Raw genomic sequence first — 27,501 nt, 5'->3', positions numbered from 1 at the left:
AATTTCAGAGGTTATTTGTATTTGAAGTGAACATAGAACAAGTTGTTCTGTTAAGTCTGTGAGAAGTTATTGCTAACTTCCTTAATGCTAAAATGTAAACTCATTCAGTGTTAGAAAGCCCTTTCCAGTTCTATCATATTTTATGTTTTCATATGATTATTCCTATATTTATTAAAACTTCCAGCTTATAAATGAATTTTGCATAATACCACATTAGGAATAAAGGAATTGATGCACTAGAATTATGTAGAGACAACTCAGCCACCGGTTGTATCAGATATGTGTTCTGAAGCCTCAATTAATATAAATAAACCCTGTAACCCTCACTAAGTAAATGTGCCTCAGGAGACAGTATCTTTGTATATATGATGGGATTTGAAAAAAGCAAACAAAAGAGTATGAATTTGAAGAACAAGAAAAGAAATTTCACATGATGTTCTTTAAAGAGTTCTATAGGCTTAAACAGGGTAACTTTGAAATGTTATGTTATTCTGGAATTAAATGTACAGTAGAAATAAGAATGTGTTATATAAAAATAAAAAGTTATTCTGAAAGGTCATCTTGCAAGATCAGGTTTTTCTGTGGTGTGGGGAAGAGGCAATGTTCTGAAAGTCCACTGGGAGAAGCAAATTCATAAATATTAATAAATGGAAGCATCATTATAGATAATAAAATACGAAGCAGCATGTAACTTTGGATGGTTTTTATTGTCACAATATGTGGTTGATGTTTGGGTAAAGTATCTTATTATGAGCTGGAGGCATGCATTTTATTCATACAGATTGTGTTCTGGAAAACTTCATTCTTGAACTCATCTGAAACTTGCAGTATCACAAGTTCTGAAACTTATGTTCTCAAGCAAGGTTTTTTCTTTTTGATCACTACATATTTTTAACCTGCAAGACCCTCATGTGTTCTCACCTAGTTATTGCATTGGTCTCTTTATAGAGACGTGCCTCTTGTCTCAATTCCTCCAAACCTTCCTTCAAATTACTACTAGAAAGGTCTTCCACAGTACTGCTATGGTCGTATCATAGTTGCTCAGAATATTACCAAGAATCCTCATTATATAAGAACTAAAGCTCCTTTTGTGGTATTTGCCATCTTTAATAATCTAGTACTCACTACATTTTCAGCTCCACAAATATTATTTTCCAGCAATATCAAGGTATTTGTGAGTCCTATACACAGATGCTCTCTCATTTCTCCACATCTTTGTAACTGCAATTTCTATATTATTATGTTATAATGGCTATATCTCTTGGAATGCCTTTCTCAGACTTTTGTGGCTTGACAAGTTCTTAACTTGTTCTTGACAAGTTCCATGGTTCAATCGTCAACTTTGTATGCCTTTTGTGACTCACCAAGTAGATTCACAGGAAGGCAGGCACATCTTTACGCTTCATTTTATATACACATTCCTTATAATCCCTATTACACTGCACATTGATTTAGAATCACTTGCTTGTACACCTTCCCCACTAGTCTGTGAGTTCCTGGAGGACAAAGACCATACATTGTCATCTCCATACCCTCCCTGTCACAGTATTCCTCCATAATAAGTTAAATTGTGTTATTCATTCATTATTTCATTTTTATCTCTTGAGAGGCAGTAGAGTATAGTGGTTAATATACATGGCTTCTGAAGTCAGGCTTCATGTCTGCCTCTGGAAAAGTTATTTAACCACGCTCTGTCTCAGTCTTCTCATCTATAAAATGGGAATAATACCAGAACTTATAGGATTTTTATGGGGATTTGATGAACTAATACATATAAAGTATTCAGAACAGTGTCTGAAACCTAATAAATTATGTGTAAGTATTGCTATTAGTATTATTTCTTATTTTGCTTTGCATCGAGATGGATAATAGTTTGATACATAGTCATTCATACCTGAAGATTTTGAATAAATGAACCTTTTTCTAGACTGAATAATCCCAGCTCCTTTAGGCTATTTTAAAAATCAGACTAATATTCCAATCTTTAAAAAATTTCTCCTTTGGTCCTTCAAAATAGCAAAATATTTTTGGTATTTTGCTATTACAACAAGAATTTTTGAACCAAGTCACTAAATTCTCATCTATTCTTTTTAGTATCGTTCTCTATGCTAGTCACAATGGTCATATAACTGCATAAGACAGTGTCATTTTTAGTGCCATTGCTAGTCACAGTGGGCATATAACTGCATAAGATAGGCAAGAGGCCTGCCTTCATGGGATGTACAAATTCTTACTTGCAGGAATAGACTTTTTACCATTAGCCAAATTACTTACCGCTCTTTCGAATTCTCTCTTCCAATAGGTCAGCATGTCCAGCTGGAAGTTTCTTACTGAAAATCTCAGCTGAACGGAGAAACATAGCTTCAACTGCAGACCCTTTCAGCAAAGCAATCTGATCTTCATGGTCCAATGTCTGAAACCCTGAGTGAAGATGATAATCAAATCAGTATCAAAAATTGTGAATGTTGTATAACAATATTTCATCATCACCATCATCCCCATTGATAAAACCTTTCCATAAAGTGATTTTGTAATTGTTTTAAGATTGAACAGCTAAACTGAGTCAATAAGTATCTATTGTACTCCCCCAAATAGAAGCTGACTTTTATCTTCATCGAGCAGGATTTATTTAACAAGTCCAGACTAAAGAGGATATCAAGTCCATACCAAATATGTACACTTATATACTATGGAAGAGACAGGCTGATTCAGATGAAATATTGGAGATAAAGTAGATTCTCTTTGAGCCATTATTTTAGTCATATCTTGTCACATCAGAGAGGGTCAGAGAGGGTCAACTCTGCAGAATGGAAGCATCCACAGGCCAGAAAACATTTTACATGTATTCAGAGTTTAAATGAATATTTGGCCAACTCGTTGAGTCTTTAATCAATGTGAAGAATGGGTAGCATTCCACCCCGCCTGCCAAAAAACCAATCAGGGCCATGCTGAGGTATCTGCTCTGAGCTCAGCACTGCACATGTGGGGTAGGGAAAATCAGAGACATATAGGAAAAAACTGATGACCTGAAGAAATGTAACACTGCCCAGAAAATCCAAAGTCCTTATGCAGGCTTATATGCTATAGTCCCCAGTGGCCTCTCTGACCTCACTTTCTCCTTCATCACCTCCTCCTCAGTTATTGTGCTCCAGCCACACAGACCTCTGGCTCTGTGGTGAACACACAAGTCTGATTTTGCCTCAGGGTGTATGCTCTTCCCCAGCTATCCCCATGCCCCACTCCCTCATTGTATGCAGGCTCTGCTTCAAGGTGACCCTACCTAAAATAGCACTCCCCAGCACTCACTAGTCCCTACCTGCTTTATTTTCATTCATAAAACTTACTACTGCCTGACATGATATTATAAGTTTATTTGCTTATTTGTTAATTATCTGCCACCTCTCCTGGAGTATAAACTTCTTGGGGACAGAGACTTTGCCTGTTTTATTCACTTCTGTATCCCAAGTGCCTGGCATATAATAGGTATCCAAGAATTAAATAACAATGGAGTTTAGAGAAGAGAGTAATGCTAAGGATTAAAAGTCACTACCTTGATGGTAGGCATTCAAAAATACTTGCTCAATGAATAAATGAATGAATTGAAGAACTGAAAACATAGCAGGAGTCCATTCATGGTGATTACTTAAATAAATTATGGTAGATCCATAGGAGGGCAGTATAAAATAAGGTCTCTAAAATCAGATTGCCTAGAAGAAAATTCTGTCTCTGACACTTACTATCTTTGTGGTCTTGGGAAACGTACTCAATCTCTTAGTGTCTCAGTTTCCTCACCTCCAAAATAGGGATTATAAAAGCACCCACCCCTTAGGATTGGCAGAAGTATTAATGAGGCAATCATATTAAATGCTTAGTACGGTTCTTGACATACAGCAAATACTTAAATAATGTTAACTATTATTATTACAATGGAATACTATGCAACTGTTAAAAGCATGAGGCTGGTATACATATATGGGAAGATGTTAAAGAAAGAACGATACCCCAAAACAAATATGTACTATATAATCTCACTTACATGTTTAAAAACAACAATCTATGTATGTGTATGTGTGTATAGATTAAAATATATGAAAGAAATCAAACCAGACTTCTGTCAATAGTTGCCTATAATAAAGATGATACGGATGGCTGTGAAGGGGACTTTAACTTTCTGGTCCATAAATTTCTGCATTGTTTGAATTGCATGATTGAATTACTTACAATGGGTACCAATCTATTTGGAGTTTTTGTATACAAAACTTTAAAAATGGGGTGAAAATGTCCTTCTTTTCCTGCCTGCTGAGCCTGCCTTCCGAGATGGTCCAGCTCTCTGAGGCATGATTTTAAGGATGTTTGGAAAGGTCTCCGGTAGGACTTTTTTTTTTTTTTTAATTCAAACAGAAAGTCACAAAAATTATAATCATCCTCATCAGTTCAGTCAGTCCCATGTAATTAATTTTTTATCTTGATCTTTTGTTAGCACTTTTATGAATTCATCAGTTTTTCATTAGAGTTCTGAAAATGCTTATTCATTCAGTTCAGCAGTATCTGGTAGGACTTTTTATCAAAGTCCATTGATCTTCTAAATTCAACCCCTATGTTGATAAGCAAATATTTAAGTCCCTTTCTATAATTTGCATTTTTCCCCAAGTGTAAAATCAGATTGTGAGAGTAAAGAACAGGCTTTTTCAATCTATACTCCCTGTCTCCCTCTACCCAAGATTCTGAATCACTCTCTTAGAAGGTATGCCCATTTGTTTCTCTTCCTAAAATATAACCTAGAAACTTAAATCAGTCCTAAGTCTCATTTTCACCTCAGTGTCACAAATGCCTGATCAATGAGAGCAGCAGAACATCTTCTCTAAGTATCAGCTCTGCATTGACCATCTCTTTTCCTGTTGATAATGAATAACCTTCCCCTGTTCTGAGAACTTGAGTCTTTTTTTATGACTCTTCAAAAAGTCACTACCTTAGAGAACCTAAGAGCTCCTTTGAGGGTAGGAGCCATGCTGAGTCTCCAGCACCCTGGACAGTGCCTGGCACAGGTTATGCTCAATGAACTGCTGAAAGGAGTGACTCAGCTGGGTCTTTCACAAAACACCCTTTCCTATTGGTATTATATATCACTATTATCACTATATATAATAATGTTGTCATTTCTATAATTATTGTTAAAAGACATTTTTTTTCTTTCTCAAGGTTTTCTTGCCTTTTATTTCCTGCTGCATTTAAATTTTTTTCCTTCTACTTTGCTCGTTAAACATGCATTAATTGCACTCTTTCTCTCCCTCAGGAAATAGGTTAGGCACTGGAAATGAAGAAGTGTGTAAGATATTGCCATTGCTTTCAGATAAGTTACCTTCTTATGAATAAGATACTTTTTCGCCTTCAATTATTTCCTGATTCAATACCAACTGACCATTTGAACTGAAAAACCTTTTCCCATAAACAACCAAGAACATCATATTCTCCCTTTCCCAGTTCTCTCCCCACAGTTATCACTCTCATGTAATCTTTTTTTAATCATGATTGCCTTCAGCCAAATTAGCATATAACAATTAAGTTTCTCTTTCATTGTTAATAAATAAATGAGAGAATATTAATGTTTCAATGATAACAAGAACTTTCTCCCCACATCTTATGACTTTTATATAAGCTTATGTCTATCCATGACACATTTAATAAAATAATAGCATAATGCTGACAAAAGAAAGCAAATTAAACTGTCTAATTAAAATCCTACATCAGAAGTCACCTTCTGTAATTTAATATTACAGTGTTATGCTGCTATGCAAGATATTTATTATACTCTACTAGACCATGGATTCTAATGTACTAAAATATTTTAAAAACACTGAAACAACTTAAACCTATTGGCTTATAGAGCGTTGATAATGTGGCTGAAAGAATGGGGGAGGAGTGGCACTGGGAGACAAGAACCTTGAATTCCACATTCTGTACTGGCACCATCTAAATGACTATGGATAAGTCCCTCTCCCTCATCCCATTCATACACTTGTTCATCAAGCCCTACCAATCTTTGAGTCTCTCTTCATTTTGTTTCCTCTTCTCTCTCTCACTGCTATTGCTTTATTTCAAGCCCTCTACCTGGACTGGTGCAGTAGCATACTAACTGATCCTCCCTGCCTGCAGTCCGTCCTCATTCAAATCCATCTTACACAAACCCAATAAAGCCATATATCTATAACACAAATCTCATTATGTTCCTCTCAAAAAGAAAAAAAAAAAGCCACCAAAAACTTCTTACCATCCAGGGCATCCTTATCAGTCTGGTACCAACTTGCCTTATGTCTAGCCAAGGAGCCCACCACAGACATTATTCTATAGCTACACTGAATCTTCTCTTCCATTTCTAATAATCCTATTCTTGTTCATGCCTCATTACCTTTTCACAAGCAGATCTCTCGACTTGGAATGCCCCTTCTCTTTCATACCACCGGGAAAAACCATTTTTTCTTTTACACTCAAATATAATTCTTTCTGAATCCTCCCTGTCTTTCTCAGATACAATTAGGAATCATTTTCTCTCTGTTCAACAGCACTTTGTATACATGGTTTTCTGGGGTTCTTTAAAATTTTAGCCTTTAATCTCTCTCCTTGATGGTAATTGCTAGGTATTTAGCATAGAGTACATTTCAAAAAATGCTTATTAAATGAATAAATGAATGACAACTTTGGAAAGTCTCAATTTTTTAATCTATCAATTTGAAGAATTATTATAATTTAAAATATCCCATCTGGCTCTAATATTTCTTGTCTATAGTAATTAGACACATTAATTTAAAGCAGATGTGGGGGACTTCCCTGGTGGCACAGTGGTTAAGAATCTGCCTGCCAATGCAGGGGACACAGGTTCAAGGGTTCCTGGTCCGGGAAGATCCCACATGCCACGGAGCAACTAAACCTGTGCGCCACAACTACTGAGCCCGCGAACCACAACTACTGAAGCCCACGTGCCTAGAGCCCTTGCTCCGTAACAAAAGAAGCCACTGCAATGAGAAGCCCGTGCACCGCACGGAAGAGTAGCCCAGGACCACCACAGCTAGAGAAAGCCCGCGCACGGTAACGAAGACCCAACGCAGCCAAAAATTAAACAAATAGAATTTTAAAAATAAGTAAATAAATAAAAAGTTATAAAGCAGATGTGGCATTATTCCCTTTTTACGATGAACAGACCTGCCTCTCAATGTCACAAGAATATTGTAGAATATTGTAGTGTAGTAGAAAAGTAACTACATGTAAAAATACCTGGAAGTTTTTTTGTGAATTCTACGAGAATCTGTACATGACTGGTAGCCATTTCAGTTAAAATGAGAAAATTTTCTTCTGCACTGAATTCTTCTTTTAACTAAATTTTAAGAAAAAAGCAAATGATAAGTAGATAGAAGGAGAAATCAATATAATATTGTTACACTATAGAACCATATTTAGGTAATAAATTTTAAGACCCAGCTCAAATTTTTCAGATCCTTGGAGAACAATTACTATTACCAAGCTAGGTATGAGACTTCTTACTCTTCGTTTAATGCTGCAAAAAGTTTAAATGTACAACTTAAACTCTAAGCCCTAATCATTTTAACTAACATATTCATATATAAATTTGACCCCCAAGGTAGTAAAAGCCCCAGAAAATATTAACTTTAAACCCATGTATCCTCAGATATTGTACATACAATTTTATTTGTTATTTCCTGAGGCATCCTCTGCTTGCTGTATGAATCCATAATATAATGAAGAAGATTCTGTTGATCTGGGGTGAGTTCAGTTTTCTCCTACACTGGCAAAAAAATGAAAGGTGTCAGGGAAGCTGGTTATAAGGCATGTTTCCCATGTGTACTCTCATCTGGAGTAAACCACTAGCAGAAATTGTTGAAAAAAGCCCTAAATCTGGCAGAAACTGTGCATGCACTCTGTTATAATGTGTAATTGCTTTCTCTAGTTCCTTGGGCAAGCCACATCACATTTCACTAAATTTGTCCCAAGTGGGTAATTTTCCTATCTATGAAACAGGGATAACAAAATATTCCTTTCATGTATTTCTTGTGAATAAATAATAAGCAGGATATGAAGCCTATCAAGCCTACTACCATAGCAGAGTTGAGTAGTTCTCATAGAGACCATGTGGCCAGGCCTAAAACATCTGGCCCTTTACAGAACTGTTGCCAACCCCCAAAGTAGTAAGTCATCCATCTGGACAATTCAGTCCACAAACACCTCTTTCCCCCTGATTAGCATCTTTTGATGAGTGTGAATAATAGTGTCGACTTGTTGCTTCCTTTACCAAAGTGTTATTGGTGAAGCACTATGACAAAGTAATACAGCTGACCCTTGAACAACACAAGGTTTGAACTGCATGGGTCCACTTATACACAGATTTCTTTTACTACACATGTTCTACTGCACTACAGAATCTGTGGTTGGTTGAATTCACAGGGGCAGAACTGAGGTTACGGGAGGGCCAGACTGTGAAATTATATGTGGATTTTCGACTGCCCGAGGGTGGACATCCCTAAATACCCCCCCAAGTTGTTCAAAGGTCAACTGTACTTTTTACATAAGATTATTTTTTCTGAAATGAACACAAAATAACATATTTGCAAAACTAAACTTGGGTGAAATTTTCTTTGTCAGTAGTATAATAAATATTGAGAAGAGTGTGACTTAATCAATCATGGATTATAGGTTTTGCAACTAATGGCAAATTAAAATTCCTCCAAATGTTCTGTGAACTATCACAGCATGTTTGGCTAAGCATCCAAGATGCTGTTCCTCTATTTTGTCCTGAGTCACGCAAAGGATTTCTTGAGTAATTTGTGACCTCAGGGAGAAGGGCCTTTCTCTATTGACCCACAGATGTGTATTCACCCTGTTTTACCCCTCGATAAGGACTAATCCACAGACCCCTATTGAGTCCACATCCTTTCCAGTCTCAGCCTCCCTTCTCACTGACAGGGGAAGAAATGTCATCGACACTCGTTTTAAAGCCCGAACCATTCCCACCGGTTACCTCTGGGAAGCAGGAGGAGAATAGGATCAGGGAGATGGAGAAATTTCACTGATTTTACTTCATCCTTGTTTACGTAACTGCTATCCTTTGAATTTTTACATGGAAGCATGTATTACTCTCTTGACTAAAAAGCTCTTGATGCACACTTGAAATGAAATTCTGCTTGTGGCTGTGGCCCTGGTGTGAAAGCTCCCCGCCCAAGTCACAACATCCTAGAAGCTCAGTGGCCGCCGGCTATGGTGGACACGCTGGCCCGTCATTACCCTGCATGACTTAGTTGTCGAGGTCACTTGCCGCAAGTCACGTCCTTCACCGTCTTCATTAATGGTCTGATCTGCGTGCTGCTTCACGTTTTTCCTCAGTCTTTTAGATTTACACTGAATGTCAGTTAACAAGCCTGAAAACATAAACAGAGAGTCTTCGCCATCCAAGGAAAGTCCTGTTGGGTTTGTGGTCCCAAGGCAGCTGAGGTGTGGTCAGCTCAAAAGGTCTCCTTCGCCATTTAGCACAGAGCTAATTCTGGCCCTACTGACAGTTTAAGACTTGGTCTTGAACAAGAAATGTATCTCCTGTGAGCCTGAGTTTCTTCCTTGGTAAAATGAGAATAATATTTAACCCACAGAGTTATCTGTAGATTAAATATCATTAGGTCATTTTTTTTTTTTTTTTTTTTTGGTCATTTTTTAAAATGAGCTTTCTGCAAAGAATTTGTAACACCAGAGCATTGTACAAATGTAAGGTACTCAATAAAAAAGGTGAATGACACTCACCCTCTTCCTGGCCTAGGGGGCCTTGAAAGCTAGTGTTTCAAAACATAGGATTAATATTGTTTTCCATCGATGTTTACATAACTGTACTGTAAGAAGTAGATCCAATTTCACATTAAACACAAAAGTAAATGTGTTGAGGAAAATGATGTCAACATCCTTTAGGGAAAAATTTTAAAGTCCTGTTAATTTTCAGAACTGTATAAATTATTAAGAATATAGTTACAGATGAAAATATCTCCAGGGGACTTTGAAATTTTCTTTTGAATAATCATACAATATCACCATAAATTTACACTTAAACAGAACTAGTAAAATAATGAAGAACAACCTCCCATGTTCCTATTTAACTTCCTTATTCTCTCAATGTTAACGAAATGAAGTTCCAAGAGTTTCTTTGTCCAGGGCATTTACTTTATAGGATCATACAAAAGCTCTTATATCTGTTACTAGATAAGTTTGTGTTTTCACAAATAACATTATAGACTCTTGTAGGTAGAGTCATGAAAAATGTCCTCAGGACTTTGCTGGAACAGGTTCATATTTAAGTGATGAGGAACATGAACCACCCAGGATCGAAGTAAGTGTTTCCACTGCAAGACTGGATTCCAGCCACAGCCCCTACCGCAGTCTCTTGTTTCATATACGCTAAGAAGAGATTGTGATCGGGCACTATAAAATTTTCATCCATCCAGAGCTGGATTATTTACACTGACCTATTTTTACCCCCCTCCTGCACGCGTTATTTCTTTGGGTCCATCCCAGTTGCCTGCAGTTGGGGAACAATAGAACTGGAGTCACCTTCCAAAGGCTTTTATTTCATGTGGCATTCCCTCTCTGAGTGTTATCATCCCCTTGGTGATGTTTGTTTGTTTATTTGTGTTTTGAGCAGGAATAGGACATATCTCAGAATCTGAGTGGTCTGTAGAATTTGCAGAATGAAAAATTAATATGTTATGTACGAGCATGCATTCCAAATTTTGATGAAGATTATGGTTTCTCACAAAGCCAGCAGTTAATACAGTGTCTCTTTATCTGATTGAAGGACAGAATTATATTAAAACTCGGAGTAATTTCCTGTGTAAACCTATACAAATTGGTTCAAAGCTGCACTAAGAGAAAAAGGAGTCTTAATAAAATGACTAGGTTTAAAACTCTATTTAGACAATTCAGAGGCAGTTACACCTTATAGAACATTCTTAATTTTTCCCACAACTGTGAATTTTTATGCTGATTAAACAATAAATAAGAAGGATATTAAATCATATTTGGAGGAAACATTTAGACTGTCATTCTTTGTAGCTTATTAAAACATGTTACTTTGACTGTATGTTAATGCCATTTCACTTCACGTATAATTCATGGCAACAATGGACACCAAAACACAGCTGTTTCTTTCAGGTGCATAAGATGCTCTTTAAATGACAGTTTCGACAATTTCAGTGGTTCATTACCCTTTTCAAGAACTTAGACGGCTTAGTAAGTCTCTGCTTTAATATGTGACGTACAATTCCAATCATGTGAGTTACCTGACATCTGCCTCCTTAAGAGATTTTTAGTGGAATTTAATTGCTTGTTGCGAATACCTGTATACATACATTCAGCCAACATTCCCATCTCTTTGCATTTCCTTAGTCGACACTCTTGGCACTTCCTTCGCATGTACATGTCCATCACACAGTTGCCCCCGTTTTTACACTTGTACACGGCATTTTTGGTAATGCTTCTCCTGAAGAAACCTGGGGAAGAAACAGAAAGAAGTAAGAGGCTCCAAACAACACACCTGGATTGAGAGATGCCACAGCATTTTTCTCATGAACCCCTGTGGGGCACCCAGGCCATCCTTGACCATATCGGTGACAAATGTACTTTTGGCTGTGCTGCACGGTCCAGATGGCTGCTGTTGTTAATGATTTATTTCTCAAAAATAAAGACACGTTTGAATTATAGCCTCTCTTTGGAAAAATCTTGGTTTGTTTTAAAAGATAGATTACTTTCATTAGTGTATCTTTACTGGGAGACCATTATGTACTAATGAGCTCTAGGTGCTGGTGGTACAGGGGTGAATAAGTTATCACTGCCCTCTTACAGTTTACAGGTTGGTTGAGAACAAAGAGAGGCAAACAACCAAACTAGCGAAATTCCGTGTTCCTGGGCTGTGCTGAGGCAGAGAGGCTGACTGAATGATCAGTTCTGGATACACAGGTCAGACTCGGAAGTGAGCACTGAGGTTTCAATTCAGTACTTAATATACGCAGCTTGGTATAATAATAAACATGCCAACCTTGCTTTAAAATAAACATCTCCCCGGAGAGCATGCAGCCACAGCTACAGCCGCTACAGTTCAGGTGCCTGGAGGTGGGGAGGGGACTGACTGGCCTCCTTTCTGCTTCTCCTCTTCCTCCTCCACCCATAGACCTGGATGACCACGGTTCCTGACACTTCTGGAGTCGAGGTGGAGTGGTGAATAAGGATTGGGCTGGGGGAGGCAGGGGAAGAAGTGACAGGAAAGAGCTTACTTGCCTGGTGTTGTTAGAAGCTGGTTGGTATCTAGCAAGTTTTGGAAACTGACTCTTTCTCCCTTGGTTTGGGTTCTTTTGAGAACTCCTCCCATCACTGGGATACTTTCCTCTGCAGTTCCTTGTTGAGGGCAAATATGTCTCTCTTCTAGCCCATGGCTTGCATCTCATTCTTCAGCCTCTTGGAATTCGGCAATTCACCTGCATCCTCTTTCTTCTGACGTCCCTCCACTCCATGGACTCAACCCCATGCCAGTTTTCTCTGCTCCAACAAACTCAGAGAAAATTGCTTCCACCTACCTATGAGCAGTCAGCCGCCCACCCTCTTGCCCTTTCAACTTCTCAGGTGAAAGTCAGACGCCAATCTTCAGTGTCCCTCAGCTGCAGGGAATACATGTCAATCTCCTTGAGTGATCCTGTTGAAGACCCTTCCATTGGGCCTGGGGCAGCAGGGCCTCCTTAGTGTACAGATTTTATCTGGAGAAGGGGGACACCTTTTTCTAATTCTCACAAAAGTCCCATACTTTCCAGCGGTGGCCCCCAGGGGCAGACAGCCACACCCCACCCCACCCCTTTGCAATGGGAATGTGGGATTCCTAGCACACTAATCACATGTTCCAAAAGCTTTAAAGATCACTCTCTAACTTCCAACTCCTGCTCACTTCATACCCTCAGAGTAAGCGAGGTATTTAACTAGTTCTTAACTACCCACTGCAAGATGGGCTCACTTTGGAATGTAGCATCTATTGTCTTCACGCCTTTGCCAAGATTGAGACAGCAGTGTCCTTCCTATTTTAGCAGCCTGTTGGAATAATAGCTGACATTTACTAAGCACCCACTCTCTGTTGTTCTAACCACTTCACCTGCATTTAGTTATTTAATCTCCATATCAATTTTATGATGAAGATAATATTATGTGTCCCCATGTTACAGATGGAAAAAACAGTACAGAGAGGTTAAGTATTTTGGCCATGATAACATGGTTAATAATTGGACTAAAAAGATTTGAATCCAGGCAGTCATGCACCAAAGCCCACGCTCTTAACCACTATGTTATAATTGCCCCCCTTGCATCACAAGAGAGTAGAATAACTTAATCTTAAATACCTACTATCTGAAAGCTGCATCAGAGAATGCAAGGGAGATACCAAGATGAAGAAAACATTCCTTGTCCCTCAGAGCTTCCAACTTAGGGGGAAGACAAAGCAGTAAAATCACAACACAATAAAAATGCAGAGTGACAGGATAGCCAATTAAGTAATACATTATTGGAAGGTAGATGAAAAAGTGATCATTTCATGGCCACACTAAATGCTTGTGAAGGACGTGCCACATTAAAGGGAGGCAGCAATTCCATCACAGACTTGGAGATTTGCACATTTGTTATGATAATTTTCCAAGCAGAAGGCAATAAAAATTGTCCTAGTAAAATAAGTATAATATGACAATTTCCCATCAGCTAAAAGTCTAGTGTCTCGAGGAAAAGGCATTATATGGGCTGGGAATGGCCCTGATTAATTCCAAGTAGGGGGAATCACAGAAGACCTCATGAAGGAAGTAGAATTTGAGCTGGACCTCAGAGAATAAGTAGGATTTTGAAACATGGACTTTGAGGGAGGAAGGACAGTCTGGGAAATGAGCAAGTGCACGGAGTTATGGAAATTCCAAGGAAGGGTAGATAATCCATCTTGATGGGAGGGTAGAGTGTGGGGAGAATTAGTGGGAGCTGGATGAGGGCATGTAGTGGGACAGAATATGGTTAAATGCCGTTGAATTCCAAGCAAAGAAGTTGATATCAAGTAGAGAGAGAGAGAAGCCTTTAAAGGGTTTTGGCAGGGGAGGGTCTAACCTAACCTGCGTGTTGGGAAGACTCCTTGGGGCAAGGTCAAGAAAGGTGGGACAGGGAGATCGGAGACTGGAGGCAAGAGGCTGTTATGGCCAGAGGGTGACTGATGCCTGACCTATATGGGGCGGGGAGTGGGGGGGCAGGAAACAGAGGAACATTCAGGACTTGATAACTAACTCAATATGAAAACAAGCTGAAGAAAAAGTTAGAGATGTCAAGGTTAAAAAAGTCATAGACTTGCTTTTGAATTTGTGAGCTGGTATAACTTTCAGTAGGAATGGTATTACCATTTTCCTAAATGTCAAATCCAACCACATAGAGTCTAAAAAAAGACTGTGCTTCAGATCAGTGTTGATATTGGGAGTGCAAACACCACATCGTGCAATTCAAAAGAAACTACAGACAAAAAAAGAAAGAAAGAAAAGAAAAGAAAAAAAGAACTTTTTCCTGATACCAAATGATTGATCTCAATGACCACTTTAGCTTACTTGAGTCAATCTTCCCACTAATTTTCAGCCCCTCCCAGGCACAATTCCCTCTAAAACCATGATAGATATTGATAGCTCAATAATGAATTGAAATAAAATTCCTTATTCCAGGATGAGTCAAAGGAACAGTGCTAGGACAATTCTGCAGGGTTTTTTTGCTCTGGTATTAACTGAGAAAGGAATCATTATCATCTCAATAGCTGAATTAATTAGCTTTCACTCTGAGGTGGCAACACAATGTTATCATTCTATCATTTAAATAAGGCTACATCTACTGTATTTATACTTATGCAAATCAATCCGTACACATACCTCTGCCTCTCTCTTGTGCATATTCAACAATGCCCACATCAGAAAAGTCTTATGAAAATGAATGGAAAGGAAATTCACTGAGGAACAGAGGCTCCCCGGTAAACGAAGATGAATAGACAGGGCTGGCATTGCCCTCAGCGGAGTGTGTAGCGCTAGGGGGCTTCCTGGGGTGGCAGGCGAATAAGCTATAGGATGGTAAAATGGATCCCTCAGTTACGCAGAATATTGGACATCCTGCTTTTCTGCTTCTTTATACAGATAGAACCCATACCATACCCTACTCCCAACTCATACATACATGCCCACACAGACACACATGCACATACTGGACTCCAGGGACTGACAGTAGGCCACACATTACTTTGAAATCAATAAGATGTTGGTTGATGTTTCAACCTCTAAGGGTCTCCTGACTTTTTAAACAGCAACAGACACATAGGACTGAGGAATTAGTTATGTTAACATCCAATACGGCCTAAAGAAAGTCAGCTTTTAGTTCTGCCTCAGCAGACCATAGAATAAAAAGGACTCCACCACCGACTTGTACAGGACTTATTCTGTAGCAGGCACTTTTAAACACTTTGCCTATGGCGTTTCACTTAACACTAATAACAATCCTATGAGGTAGACCTAGTCTTATCTCTCTCTTATAGGTAAGGAGACCGAGTTACACAGAAATTAAGTCATTTGCTCAAGGTCCTACAGATAGTAAATGGTAGAGCTCAGATTTGAACGCTGATAGGCTCAGTTCCGTACTCTATGCTCTTAACCACTATATTATGCTGTCCTTCTAGTTAGGAGATTACATTCTTAAAAATTGTCTTTTGACATGAATCTCCCCAAATCCCATTTTGCAGGTGAAGTGCTCCACAGTTTCATCCCTATCTCCAAAGCTTCTTCAGAAACATCCTGTTCTCCCTCCCCACTCCAGATGTCTGCTCCACCTCTGTCTCACTGGTAGAAAACTGCAAAGTAGCACAAACTAGACAGAAGAGCTGCCAATACTGAACCAGGTAAGCTTTGGTCTCCATCACACAGTTTCTTAGGCTTTAGGATCTCAATTCCTCTCTTTGAGTTGTTTGCTGATTTTTTTAGAACTCAGTAATAGACTCCTGATCGCCTGGCAGGAGCTGTTTTAGGTCGTTGTTTTTGAAAAAGCAAACTCTCAAACTTTTGAGATGCAGTCGATAAAAATTATTCTTGACTATTTAGTTCTTGTTAATGTTGCTTTTAAGGTTTTTTTTCCCCCTTTATCTGTTAGGGAGCCACAAAAAAATGTCTCCCTGATTTTCCAACACTTACTTTTATCACTATAATTTCTAATTTTTTTTTCCTAAATAGGTTTAAAAAGAACTGACTTTGAATTACTTTTGGAAGTTGCCTAATGTCACTCCAAAGTAGGCAAATCAACAAACAACCTAGTAGTCAAAGGGCATTCGTAAAACTTCTATACTCCCTCTGGAAAAAAAAAAAAAATACTGTGAAATAAAAGTTCATTAAAATAACATAGTCTGGGCTTCCCTGGTGGCGCAGTGGTAGAGAGCCCGCCTGCCGATGCAGGGGACACAGGTTCGTGCCCCGGTCCGGGAAGATTCCACGTGCCGCAGAGCGGCTGTGCCCGTGAGCCATGGCCGCTGAACCTGCGCGTCCAGAGCCTGTTGCTCTGCAACGGGAGAGGCCACAACAGTGAGAGGCCCACGTACCGCAAAACAAACAAACAAACAAAAGAGTCCTGCAGATTTGAGTACCAGTTCTACTGCATTCTTTCATAGCTGTGAGATCCGGGCGAATTTCTGAGTGTTGGTATTTTTATTTGGAAAAAGGAGATGATAATACTATCTCAAGGAGCCACTATAAGGATAAATGAAATAAAGAGTCTCCAGTGGAAACTGTCCAGCCCATAACTGAGAATCATTATTTTCCCCAGTTTGTCTGAGTCCATAAATGTGTATTTTTCAACAATTTTAGGAATTTTAATGTAAAGGATGATTTATCAAGTGACTCATGTGTGATTTATACTTGGTCCTATTGTTTTGGGGTTTGGGGGTGCTGTTTTGTTGTCTTTTGCTTTTCTATCCCATCCCAAGAGGGTAGCCATCTTTTTATGCTCACTTGCTAAGACAAAAGCTGAAGTTGTTTACCTCTAGATAAAGATAACTCTCGGATAGGGCTTTTGTTTTCAACCCCTCATTGAAAGGGTTACACTGCATCATATCAAAGATGATGGAGGCGGAGGTCAATGCTTTTAGAGTTGGGGGAGCAGAGGCAGCTTAGCTGGAAAAAGGTTTGGGGAACTTCACCAGAGCCTGAGAATGGGATGAGTCTCACAGGTTCTCTGAGTATTGGACCAGCACCCATAAAGAGCCTCTAGAGAGGTGACAAATCTCTAATGGGATAGCTCTGAGATGAGAACAGGAAGATACTAATAACATGACCTTGGAAACCCTGAGATAAAATACCCATGTCAAAAGGTGGCTGAGTTGTCCACTCTCAAGGGATCAATTCAAAGGTGAACAAGGAGCATATCAACTAATACCAAAATATTCCCCCCTGTGTAAGACCCCTGAGATTTGTGCATGTTCCTGGGGAAAAGAGCATCCCCAAATATATCCCAAGTGGAATTTCTCATCAGCCAGGGGGATTATGAGCCTGGGAAAGATTAAGTTTGATTACAGAAATATAGAAATATGATATGTCTTACACTTAGTCCTACCTGTTTCAGTAACAAAGTGTTTCTGAAATGCTACACATAAAGTACATCTAAAATATGGAGGTGGCTATCAAAGGAAAAACGTAGAAATGAACTAAATGAAAATGAAAATACAACTCATCAAAATTTGTGGGATATAGCAAAAGCAGTACTTGGAGGAAAAATTCATAGCATTAACTGAATACATTAGAAAAGAAATACATAAAATCCAATAATCTAAACTTCCACCTTAGGAAACTAGAAAAGAGAGCAAATTAAATCCAAAGTAAGCTGAAGAGGAGAAGTAATAAAAGTTAGAGCAGGATCAGTGAAATTGAAAATAGGAATACAGGGCTTCCCTGGTGGCGCAGTGGTTGAGAGTCCAACTGCCGATGCAGGGGACACGGGTTCGTGCCCCAGTCCGGGAAGATCCCACATGCCGCGGAGCGGCTGGGCCCGTGAGCCATGGCCGCTGAGCCTGCGCATCCGGAGCCTGTGCTCCGCAACGGGAGAGGCCACGACAGTGAGAGGCCCACGTACCACAAAAAAAAAAAAAAAAGAAAATAGGAATACAACAGAGAAAATCAATGAAACCAAAGCTGGTTCTCCGAAAAGATCAATAAAATTGAAAAATATCTAGCAAGGCTAACCAAGAAAAAGAGAGAAGACACAAATTACTAGTATCAGAAATAAAAGAGAGCCATTACTACTAATTCCATGGATATGAAAAGCATAATAAAGGAATATTATTTTAAAAATTGTATGCCTTCTCTATATCTTTAATTCTGTGTTTGTAAGGAGGGGAGATGGTTCTGTGGAAATAAAGCCTATCCAAATGATCAAATAACAAAATGCAAAACACAAAAACACAAAACCACTAGTGGTTATCAGTGGTTGCCTCTGGGGAACAGGACTTGGGGCAGAAATGGTTGTGCAGGGGATTTTCTACCGTTTGACTTTTGAATGACATGTACTCATTGCTTTGACAAAATGTTCAAGTGACGAAGTTGTCTAAAGGAGTTGAAAGCAAAAATCCGTGGACACCCTCACCCCTACTGGGTATCCTTGGGAGACTGAGGGCAAGGGTAACATCTGCAGGGGTTGGGCTTTTCAGGCCCTTAACAGCTGTTTAAACTCCCAGGTAGGCAAACTCCCAGGAGCTGGAGGCTTATACTGACTAGTGGCCTCTAGTCACTACTTTCCTATTTATATATTGCTTATATATTTAGTTTAAATATTTTTTCTTATTTAAATCTAATTTCTATTGTCTTCAGTTTGTCTTATATCATTGCTCTGTATTTATTTGATATATCAACTTTTATTCATTGGAAATCACCCTTCTATCGTTTCCTTTTTCTATTTGTTCTTTTAGATACCATTTTATTGCTTTTGTATTTTTAATCTTTTTTGTTTGTTTGTTTTACTGGTTTCTCTTTTTTTCTATTTTAGCTCAATTATGTAAACTGTTTTCCTACTTTGCTTTAAAATGGTGAAAGTGAGAGCAGGAATTTTGTTTTGTTCACCACTGTATCGCGTAGGCTTAGAATAGCGGCTGGCATATAGTTGGTACTTAATAATATTTACTGAAAAAAATTGAATTAATTAATTCAAACTCCCAGCAGCTAGAGGCTTAATTAGTTAACTAATAGGAAGAGAGAGAGTTTTGAAAATAGTGTATGATCCAAATTAAGGGGGCTGGATGAAGAGAAGAATAACGATGATAAAATAATAGGAATTCATCAACAAAACAACAATAGCGAATGTTTTATGAGCACTCAAGGTGTGCCAGGTACAGAGCTGGAGGTTTTAAAAACAATGTCTCTATTCACAAATGAATCAACGGACAAAGGATTAATCTCCAAAATATACAAACAGCTCATGCAGCTCAATATTAAAGAAACAAACAACCCAATCCAAAAATGGGCAGAAGACCTAAATAGACATTTCTCCAAAGAAGACATACAGATGGCCAAGAGGCACATGAAAAGCTGCTCAACATCACTAATTATTAGAGAAATGCTACAATGAGGTATCACCTCACTCCAGTCAGAATGGCCATCACCACAAAATCTGCAAACAACAAATGCTGGAGAGGGTGTGGAGAAAAGGGATCCCTCTTGCACTGTTGGTGGGAATGTAAATTGATACAGCCACTATGGAGAACAGTATGGAGGTTCCTTAAAAAACTAAAAATAGAATTACCATATGATCCAGCAATCCCACTACTGGGCATATACCCAGAGAAAACCATAATTCAAAAAGACACATGCACCCCAATGTTCATTGCAGCACTATTTATAATAGCCAGGTCATGGAAGCAACCTAAATGCCCATTGACAGACGAATGGATAAAGAAGAGGTGGTACATATATACAATGGAATATTACTCAGCCATAAAAAGGAACGAAATTGAGTCATTTGTTGAGACGTGGATGGATATAGAGACTGTCATACAGAGTGAAGTAAATCAGAAAGAGAAAAACAAATATCGTATATTAAGGCATGTATGTGGAACCTAGAAAAATGGTACAGATGAACTGGTTTGCAGGGCAGAAGTTGAGACACAGATGTAGAGAACAAACGTATGGACACCAAGAGAGGAAAACCACAGTGGGGTGGGGATGGTGGTATGCTGAATTGGGCGATTGGGACAGACATGTATACACTGATGTGTATAAAATTGATGACTAATAAGAACCTTCAGTATAAAAAAACAAACAAACAAACAAAAAACAACTAATACTAAACTTTCTTTGGGTTATTTATATGGAAATATGTTAATATAAATGTTTCAGATATCACATGAAATTTCTAAAAATCTTATATGTTCTGGTATAATATTATAAGTCATAATTCTAGTTATTACTTTAAAATGTATATCTCAGAAATAACTAAATTTCCTTGTCAATTGCATTATTATGAACTTTCATCAAATCTTTAACCGTGGTCATTTTTAAGTCGTTTGTCATTTAGAGACAGTTCTGGGTGTACTCTGACGCTTTCACAAAAATGTTCCTACAAAAGGGTTTCATCTTCAAGGAATTCATGGAAAAGACTCTGACAAGTACAGGTTTCTGGTAACCGACTATACTGCTGAAGTGAACGAATAAGCATTTTCAGAACTCTAATGGAAAACTGATGAATTCGTAAAAGTGCTAACAAAAGATCAAGATGAAAAAAAAATTAATTACATGGGACTGAGTGAACTGTTGAGGATGATTATAATTTTTGTGACTTTCTGTTTGAATAAAAAAAAAATCCCACAAGGACTCAGAGGCAAAAATATACAAATCAATTTTCACTGCAAAGTAAAGAAGCTGTTACAGTGGTGGATTACTGGACTGAATGTCAATATTATGACATAGCGTGAGTGTGTTTCGTGTTTGGTAATTGCAATCATCATTGCTTTTGTTGTGGTCATCCATTTACAATGCTTGGTGTCAGTTTATTTATCTCTTGTAAAAATAAAATACAGTGTGTGTGTGTGAGTTGTGAAAAAACAAAAGGAAATTTAAAAAAAATAAAAGAACCACAACAACAAAAAACCCCCACAAATGTCTCATTTTTTCTTCATGACAACCCAATCATAATAGTAATAATAGCAGACATTTATTGAGGGTTTCCTACTGGCAAAGACTATGATAATCGCTTTACACACATTACCTTATTTAAATCTACCTCAAAGGGTTTTCTTGAAGATGAAATGAGTTAGTACACGTAAAGTCTCCTGATAAAGCCTGCACAAAATAATCACTTGATGTATGCTATTTCTCTGTCTATCATCATCACATTGCCATCATCTCACCTTCCTCCTCCTCATCTTTATTATTATCCTCATTTTACAGGTACGAAGTCTGAAGCCCAGAGACATTAAGTAACTTGGAAGAGAATCAGCTGGGGTTGGAATCCAGGTTATCTGCCTTCAGAGTCCTACTCTTCCCAAGACTTTTATAACAAAAGTCTTCCAATGCAGTGAAATCGTTTAATCCCCACCCCTTGAATCGCACTCTAAGATAATTTGACCTATAGAGTTCATTGGGATCATTATTAAATTTTATAAAATCAGACCTCAAAATCAAATAGGATTTCAGTAAGTTTATAAGTAAGTCAGGGCTCCTCAGCTCTAACCCATAAACCAAAGGCCTGTTGGAAACTCGCTACATCTATCTTACATGTCACAATTGTTTCAATAATTCTAGAATCTTTTCTAAAACTTCAGAACTAAGTCTAATGCTGGTTCATATGTTCCAAAGGATGAAAAGTCCCCCATTTGCTCATATAAAATGCCTTTTAAACGTTCTACCATTCTTTCCTGGCATGGAGATGGTTGTGAGTGGCATTGACATTGACCTATTTGGGAATGCAGCCATTTGAAATATCCAGTCAGATGCAGATCAGTTTTTCAGTTGAGGTTTGAGATTTGAGTCAAAATTCATCCAGACCTTAGCATATTTCCATATGCTCCACACTGATAACCGAGGGGGAGGGACAGCTCTCGATTTAATCTAGTGCCGAGCAAATGGCTCTCATTGTCACTTGGCATTATGCTTATGTTCTGCAGTTGTTGTTTTTTTAAAAAATCAAAATTTATCTCATTGATGCCATGAATACCTGTAACAAATAAAACCTTAAAAAAAATTAAAGTATTTCTAACAGAAACAGAGACCAGTGAAATCAGGAAGTTTAACCGTGGTCTTTGTTTTATTTTTAAGTTTTAAAAAATTGGGACTTCCCTGGTGGCACAGTGGTTAAGAATCCGCCTCCCAAAGCAGGGGACACGGGTTCAATCCCTGGTCAGGGAGCTAGATACCACATGCACGCCTCAAGTAAGAGTTTGCATGCCACAACTAAGGAACCTGCCAGCCGCAACTAAGGAGACTGCCTGCCGCAACTAAGACACAGAGCAACCAAAAAAAGAAAAAAATTCTCGTGGGTATGTATGAGTGTGTCTGTGTGTGTTTAAAGTATTACATTCATGAAAGATCTGCAGTGAAGTCCTAAGGCAAGAGAGCTACCAGGATCTTTACATAAAAAAATCTAATTTAATCCTCACAAGAACCCTGTAAAAAATAGATATTATTCCTAATTCACAGATTGGAGGCTCAGAGAAGTTACGTATTCTGTCAACTGAGGTTGGCTAGTTGGATTCGTGCGTCCTCTACTGTGAAGGCAGGACAGTTGAACACAATCTCTCCCAGACTCCCTTGCCACTAAATGTGGATACAATTTAAGCTCTGCCAAACAGATGCCCTTGTAAGATATTTGAAAAGTGGAAGTGAAGAAAGAGCTGTGCTTCTGTTGTTTCTGCTGGCAAGCAGGATCATGGTTTTGCTGTGGCAGCATCTTGTTTTCCAGTTGCTAGCTTCCAGGGCATTGAGAGACTAGACACAGGGTATTCATCTTCTGTATGTACAGATTTAGCAGGTGCACCATGGCTCTGGAGCCAGTAATTGCAGTGAAGGCAACTTCCTGATCCCTAAAGGTCAACTAAGGTACCGTCTTCCTGGAGTCAATAATTCTTATGTTAGCTTCCTGACCCCCCATCTTCTTGAATAACAACTGCCCCGGCAAACCAGTTCTGCAGTGTGGCTTGGAGACTCAGCATAGAACCTGTTCCTCTGCCCTTCCAAGTTCTCCTGTACTGATTCTTCTCTGCTTGAAATTTGGTTTCTGCTTTACTTTGTTGAACTTTGACTAATCAATATATTAAGGAACTTGCTTAGTCAGCCAAGAGGTATAGAGCCTAGATTCAATTCATGCCTGTCAAATCCCAGAGCTCATACTCCCTCTGATGGAAAGTTATGGCGTGAAATTCATTTTGTATCTGGTAGGCGCAGATATCCAAGGGGTGTGGGGCGGGGGGATGAAGGTGGCCAAGCTTTTAGCCTGCCTGGCCCAGAGGCACTGGTTCTTTGGCTTGAACTCTACCCTATTCTGTGCACTTCCTCCCCATTTACTAAGCCAGAATGATTTTCATTTGTTTTCTCGAGAGAACATCTAAAAAGCACAAAGGGGGCTTCCCTGGTGGCGCAGTGGTTGAGAGTCCGCCTGCCGATGCAGGGGATGAGGGTTCGTGCCCCGGTCCGGGAAGATCCCACATGCCACGGAGCGGCTGGGCCCATGAGCCATGGCCGCTGAGCCTGCACATCTGGAGTCTGTGCTCCGCAACGCGGGAGGCCACAACAGTGAGAGGCCCGCGTACCGCAAAAAAATAAAATAAAAATAAAAATAAATGAATAAAAAGCACAAAGGAGCCAATTATTGGCTTTTCAGTCACCAAAGCCTAAGCCCCAAGATCCCAGACACTAACAAAATTTCCCCAAATTGGGAGAGGCAGACGACCAAAGAGTTAAGACATGTTAAGTACACGAGAAGGTCCTGAACTCTGTCCCTCCCACCCCCTAATCCTCACACACCAGACCCCTCCTGGGACTGGGTGTGCAGAAAGTTTATGGGAACTCCACATCATTGAGAAATCCTAGAAGAGAGGGATTCTTGTGCTCTTTCCTGGGGAGAGTCAGGGGAGGCCCTTGGGGTTCCCTGCACCCCACAGGGCACAGGAACAGATAACGTGGCCATGTGGTTTCCCTGGGCAGCCAGGCGTTCCAGGTGACAGTGCGGCAGCATCAGGAGCCCACCCATTTGAGCAGCAGGGAAGCAGGTGGGGCCAGATGGGAAGCAGGGGTGTGCTCAGGATGCCAGGATAGCACCTCAGAGACCTTTCCTACTGGTGAGCGAAGACCAGAGAGAACAGCCCTCAACAGACGCTGGACTATGTTAACAGCACCAAGAACAAGAGCCCCACCTCCAGGACCCAGAAAACTCAGTAGATTCATTCTGAATTGATGAAATAAAGTTTCCACCAGGGCTTGAAATTGGATTAAATCCAATTATACAAAAAAGGTTATTTTTCTTGCACATATACCCTGAGTGCTGTGCTCTCTCACTGCATAGTTTCCAGTTAATTCTGAGAGTTATTGGTCTAGAACAGGGGTCAGCAAATTACAGCTAGGCCCTGGGCCCAATTTGGCCCACTGCCTGTTTTTTATTGTCCTGCCTATTTTTGTAGGCTAAGTAAAGCCACTCTTACGTGGCTGAGTTTGCAGAGTTGCGTAATCGCAACAAGGCCGCTATGGTGCAAAGCCTACAATATTTACTATCCGTCTCTTTACAGAAAACAATTGCCAAACCCTGATGTAGAACATGGGCCCTGCCTGGCTGTATCCCATCTGCTCTTGCACTCTTGTCCTTCTGCTGTCATCATGGGGGCAAAGTCTCAAATCATAATCAAAGAAAAAGCCCTACCTTTCTCTGCTTTTAAAAATATACCTACGTTCAGATCCAGCTTTTCCTCCCTGAGCTCCCCAGAGGACCGGTTCTCCTTAGACCAGTTTTCTGTCCCCTGGTCTCCTGACCCTGCACTTGCCTAGTAGCTTCCTAGCTTTGACTTCTCTTTTCTATCCTTTATGGGCTTCTCATCCTCTGCCTGTCTTTGAGTCGCTGTTTCTTAGGGTTGTCCATGGCACTCTGGTCTCCCTCTACTCACCTGGCCACGCCCCAGAATTCTCAGGAGGACCAGGTTTCACTCCAGCATTCACCTGTAAGGAGGTGAGCTGGCCCAGGTTACTAACTTTAAGGTTTTATCCCCTTGGCTTGGATAATACCGATACCTCGACACCTAAATGGAGCACTTGATTCTCTTCCTTTGGCCACCAAGTTAGTCAATGTTACCCTTGAACAATAGCTCAGAGAGCAGAATGATCACTTGGTGGTTAATAATAGAGTCTCTGGGGTTAGATTTAGAAGCAAGAGATTTGAAGCTACACCCCTTCTTAGCTAGGAAGCGATGAGCATGGATTTCCATTATGGCATTCCAAGTTTACTACGCTTTTATTTATTTACACATCTACTATGTACCAGACACTGCGTTAGATGCTATGAGGAGTAACAGAGCTGAAGAAGACACAATCTATGTCTTCAAAGAACTTATATGTAACTTTTACCCATATAGACTTGGCTCTTCACAAAAAGGATAAGAGTATTTTAAAGGCCATAAATGAGATCTTTGAAATTTTCTTTATAGATCTGTTTTAATTTTTTAATTTGGGGCATAAATACTACTTTGTTTTTTAAAAATCTAATGAAATCACACCAAGTTTTAAAGAGCTGACTAATATAATTTTAGACAATCTGATCACTTGAACTTTCAAAGGTCTGAAATGTCCTAGAGCCATTCTTACGTGGCTGGGTCCTCTGTTTATTTTTATGGCAATCATTGGCATCTGGGAATACCAAACTGGCTCACCATTCAACAGATTCTGCTCCAGGGACAGTTCTTTATCAGCTTTCAAAGTCCTGGAAGCTAACAGAGTGCCTAATACATGGTAGGCATCCCATGAATATTTGTTGAAAGAACAAATGCAAAAATAAATAGATGAACCTACTAGTCCATTATGTTCTTTCCTCTCAAATTTTACAAACTTATCATCTGTGTCCTTATCGGGAGAATGATCACATAGGGCTTTATATTGAGTCATTTTCATGTTTCATGTGTTATACCTTATCCATCCTAAATGGATTACAATTTCATTGATTTCCCCTACAGAATTGCTCACAGATCTATTTTCCTGCTAAGTGAAATATTTGTTGAATATAGGCTATCATTACTTCCTTTTTGTTTTCTTTTGTTTGCTTTTCTTCCTCTGTCTCTTTCTCAATTAACTAAAGTACACGAAAACGTATGTTAAAATATTTATTGAATAAAATCTTATTCTCCTTGAGCTTAATTTTAAAAGAGATGAGTTCAGCAATTTCTCTTTCTTTTCAAAAAACAACACAAACAAACAAAACCCACAATCATAAATTCCTTCTAACTATGTGTGAGGTTGTGAATAGGAAAAAGTTTACTTATATCCAAGCTAAATACTCTAATAAGATTTCCCTAGAAATCTATGACATCCCAATGAAGGAGAAGACGTAGGAAGAAGTAAGAGCAGAGGAGGAGAAAATGGGAAGTTATTTGGGAAAAGGGAAGAATCCAGTTTGAGGGATTTCAACAACCAGTAGAGAAAAACTTTAATAAGGAGAAAACTGCCAACCAAAAGAGGCTTACCTTTGCACCCCTCACAGGTCAGTGCATTATAGTGGTAACCGGATGCTCTGTCTCCACAAACAACACATAGCTCATCCCCTTTTATTCTCCCTGCTGATGCACCCAGTCGGGCCTTCTTTGTCACAGGAATCTCCACTACCTCAGTCTCTCCCTGGTAGAGAGTCTCAGCAGGCATTCGCCTGAGTTCATATATTCCAGGAGAGTACCACTCTTCAGGCTGCTGGGGATAGAAACCCAGGTTGGAATAATAGGAAGATGAGGAAATCTGTGGTTGAACTTGGGGAAACTGAATGTTGTTGTATTGTGAGTATGGTTCCACTTCTAGATTCTGTCCCAGAGGACCTGCTGCTTGTTCTGTTAGTACACCTGAACAAAAGCGATAACAAAACTGGAATTAATGTCATCATTCTATAAATAAGAGAGGCAGTTTAGCATATGGTTAGGAGTACAGGCTCTAAGGAAAGATTGAAATATTTGAATATTTACATTAAAATTTTAATATAAAATTAACTTTTTTACAGTAAAAGAACTATTAACAGATTAAATGACAATATTAAAAGCTCAGAAAGATATCTGCAACATAGAGGACAGACAAAAACACTCATCATTCATATGTAAAGAGCTTTTGCAAACCAATAAGAAGACATTCAACATGGAGAAAAGGAAAACAAACAAGAATGTTTAAAAGAAAAAGAAAAAAGGAAAGTTAAAAAAACTATTCAACATGGAAAACATTCAAC

General features: G+C 39.1%; 1 protein-coding gene across 4 annotated transcripts in view; it reads right to left on the bottom strand.

The window, feature by feature from the left end:
• Positions 1–27,501, bottom strand: part of NR1H4 (nuclear receptor subfamily 1 group H member 4) — a 69,148-nt gene that overhangs the window by 9,907 nt on the left and 31,740 nt on the right. For 2 of the 4 annotated variants that reach the window (XM_067697673.1, XM_067697671.1), the window contains 6 exons: positions 26,762–27,127; positions 11,382–11,534; positions 9,292–9,425; positions 7,695–7,793; positions 7,270–7,369; positions 2,275–2,421 (listed from right to left, as the gene is read on the bottom strand). In XM_067697673.1, coding sequence (XP_067553774.1) covers positions 2,275–2,421; positions 7,270–7,369; positions 7,695–7,793; positions 9,292–9,425; positions 11,382–11,534; positions 26,762–27,127 — 999 coding nt within the window. The remainder of the gene's footprint in view (positions 1–2,274; positions 2,422–7,269; positions 7,370–7,694; positions 7,794–9,291; positions 9,426–11,381; positions 11,535–26,761; positions 27,128–27,501) is intronic. The other 2 variants (XM_067697674.1, XM_067697672.1) reach the window with 1 other exon arrangement.

The sequence above is a fragment of the Pseudorca crassidens genome, chromosome 11 (assembly GCF_039906515.1).
Source record: "Pseudorca crassidens isolate mPseCra1 chromosome 11, mPseCra1.hap1, whole genome shotgun sequence".
Lineage (NCBI taxonomy): Eukaryota > Metazoa > Chordata > Mammalia > Artiodactyla > Delphinidae > Pseudorca > Pseudorca crassidens.
Note: the sequence above shows the minus strand (reverse complement) of the source record. Positions and strands in the feature narration are given on the sequence as shown.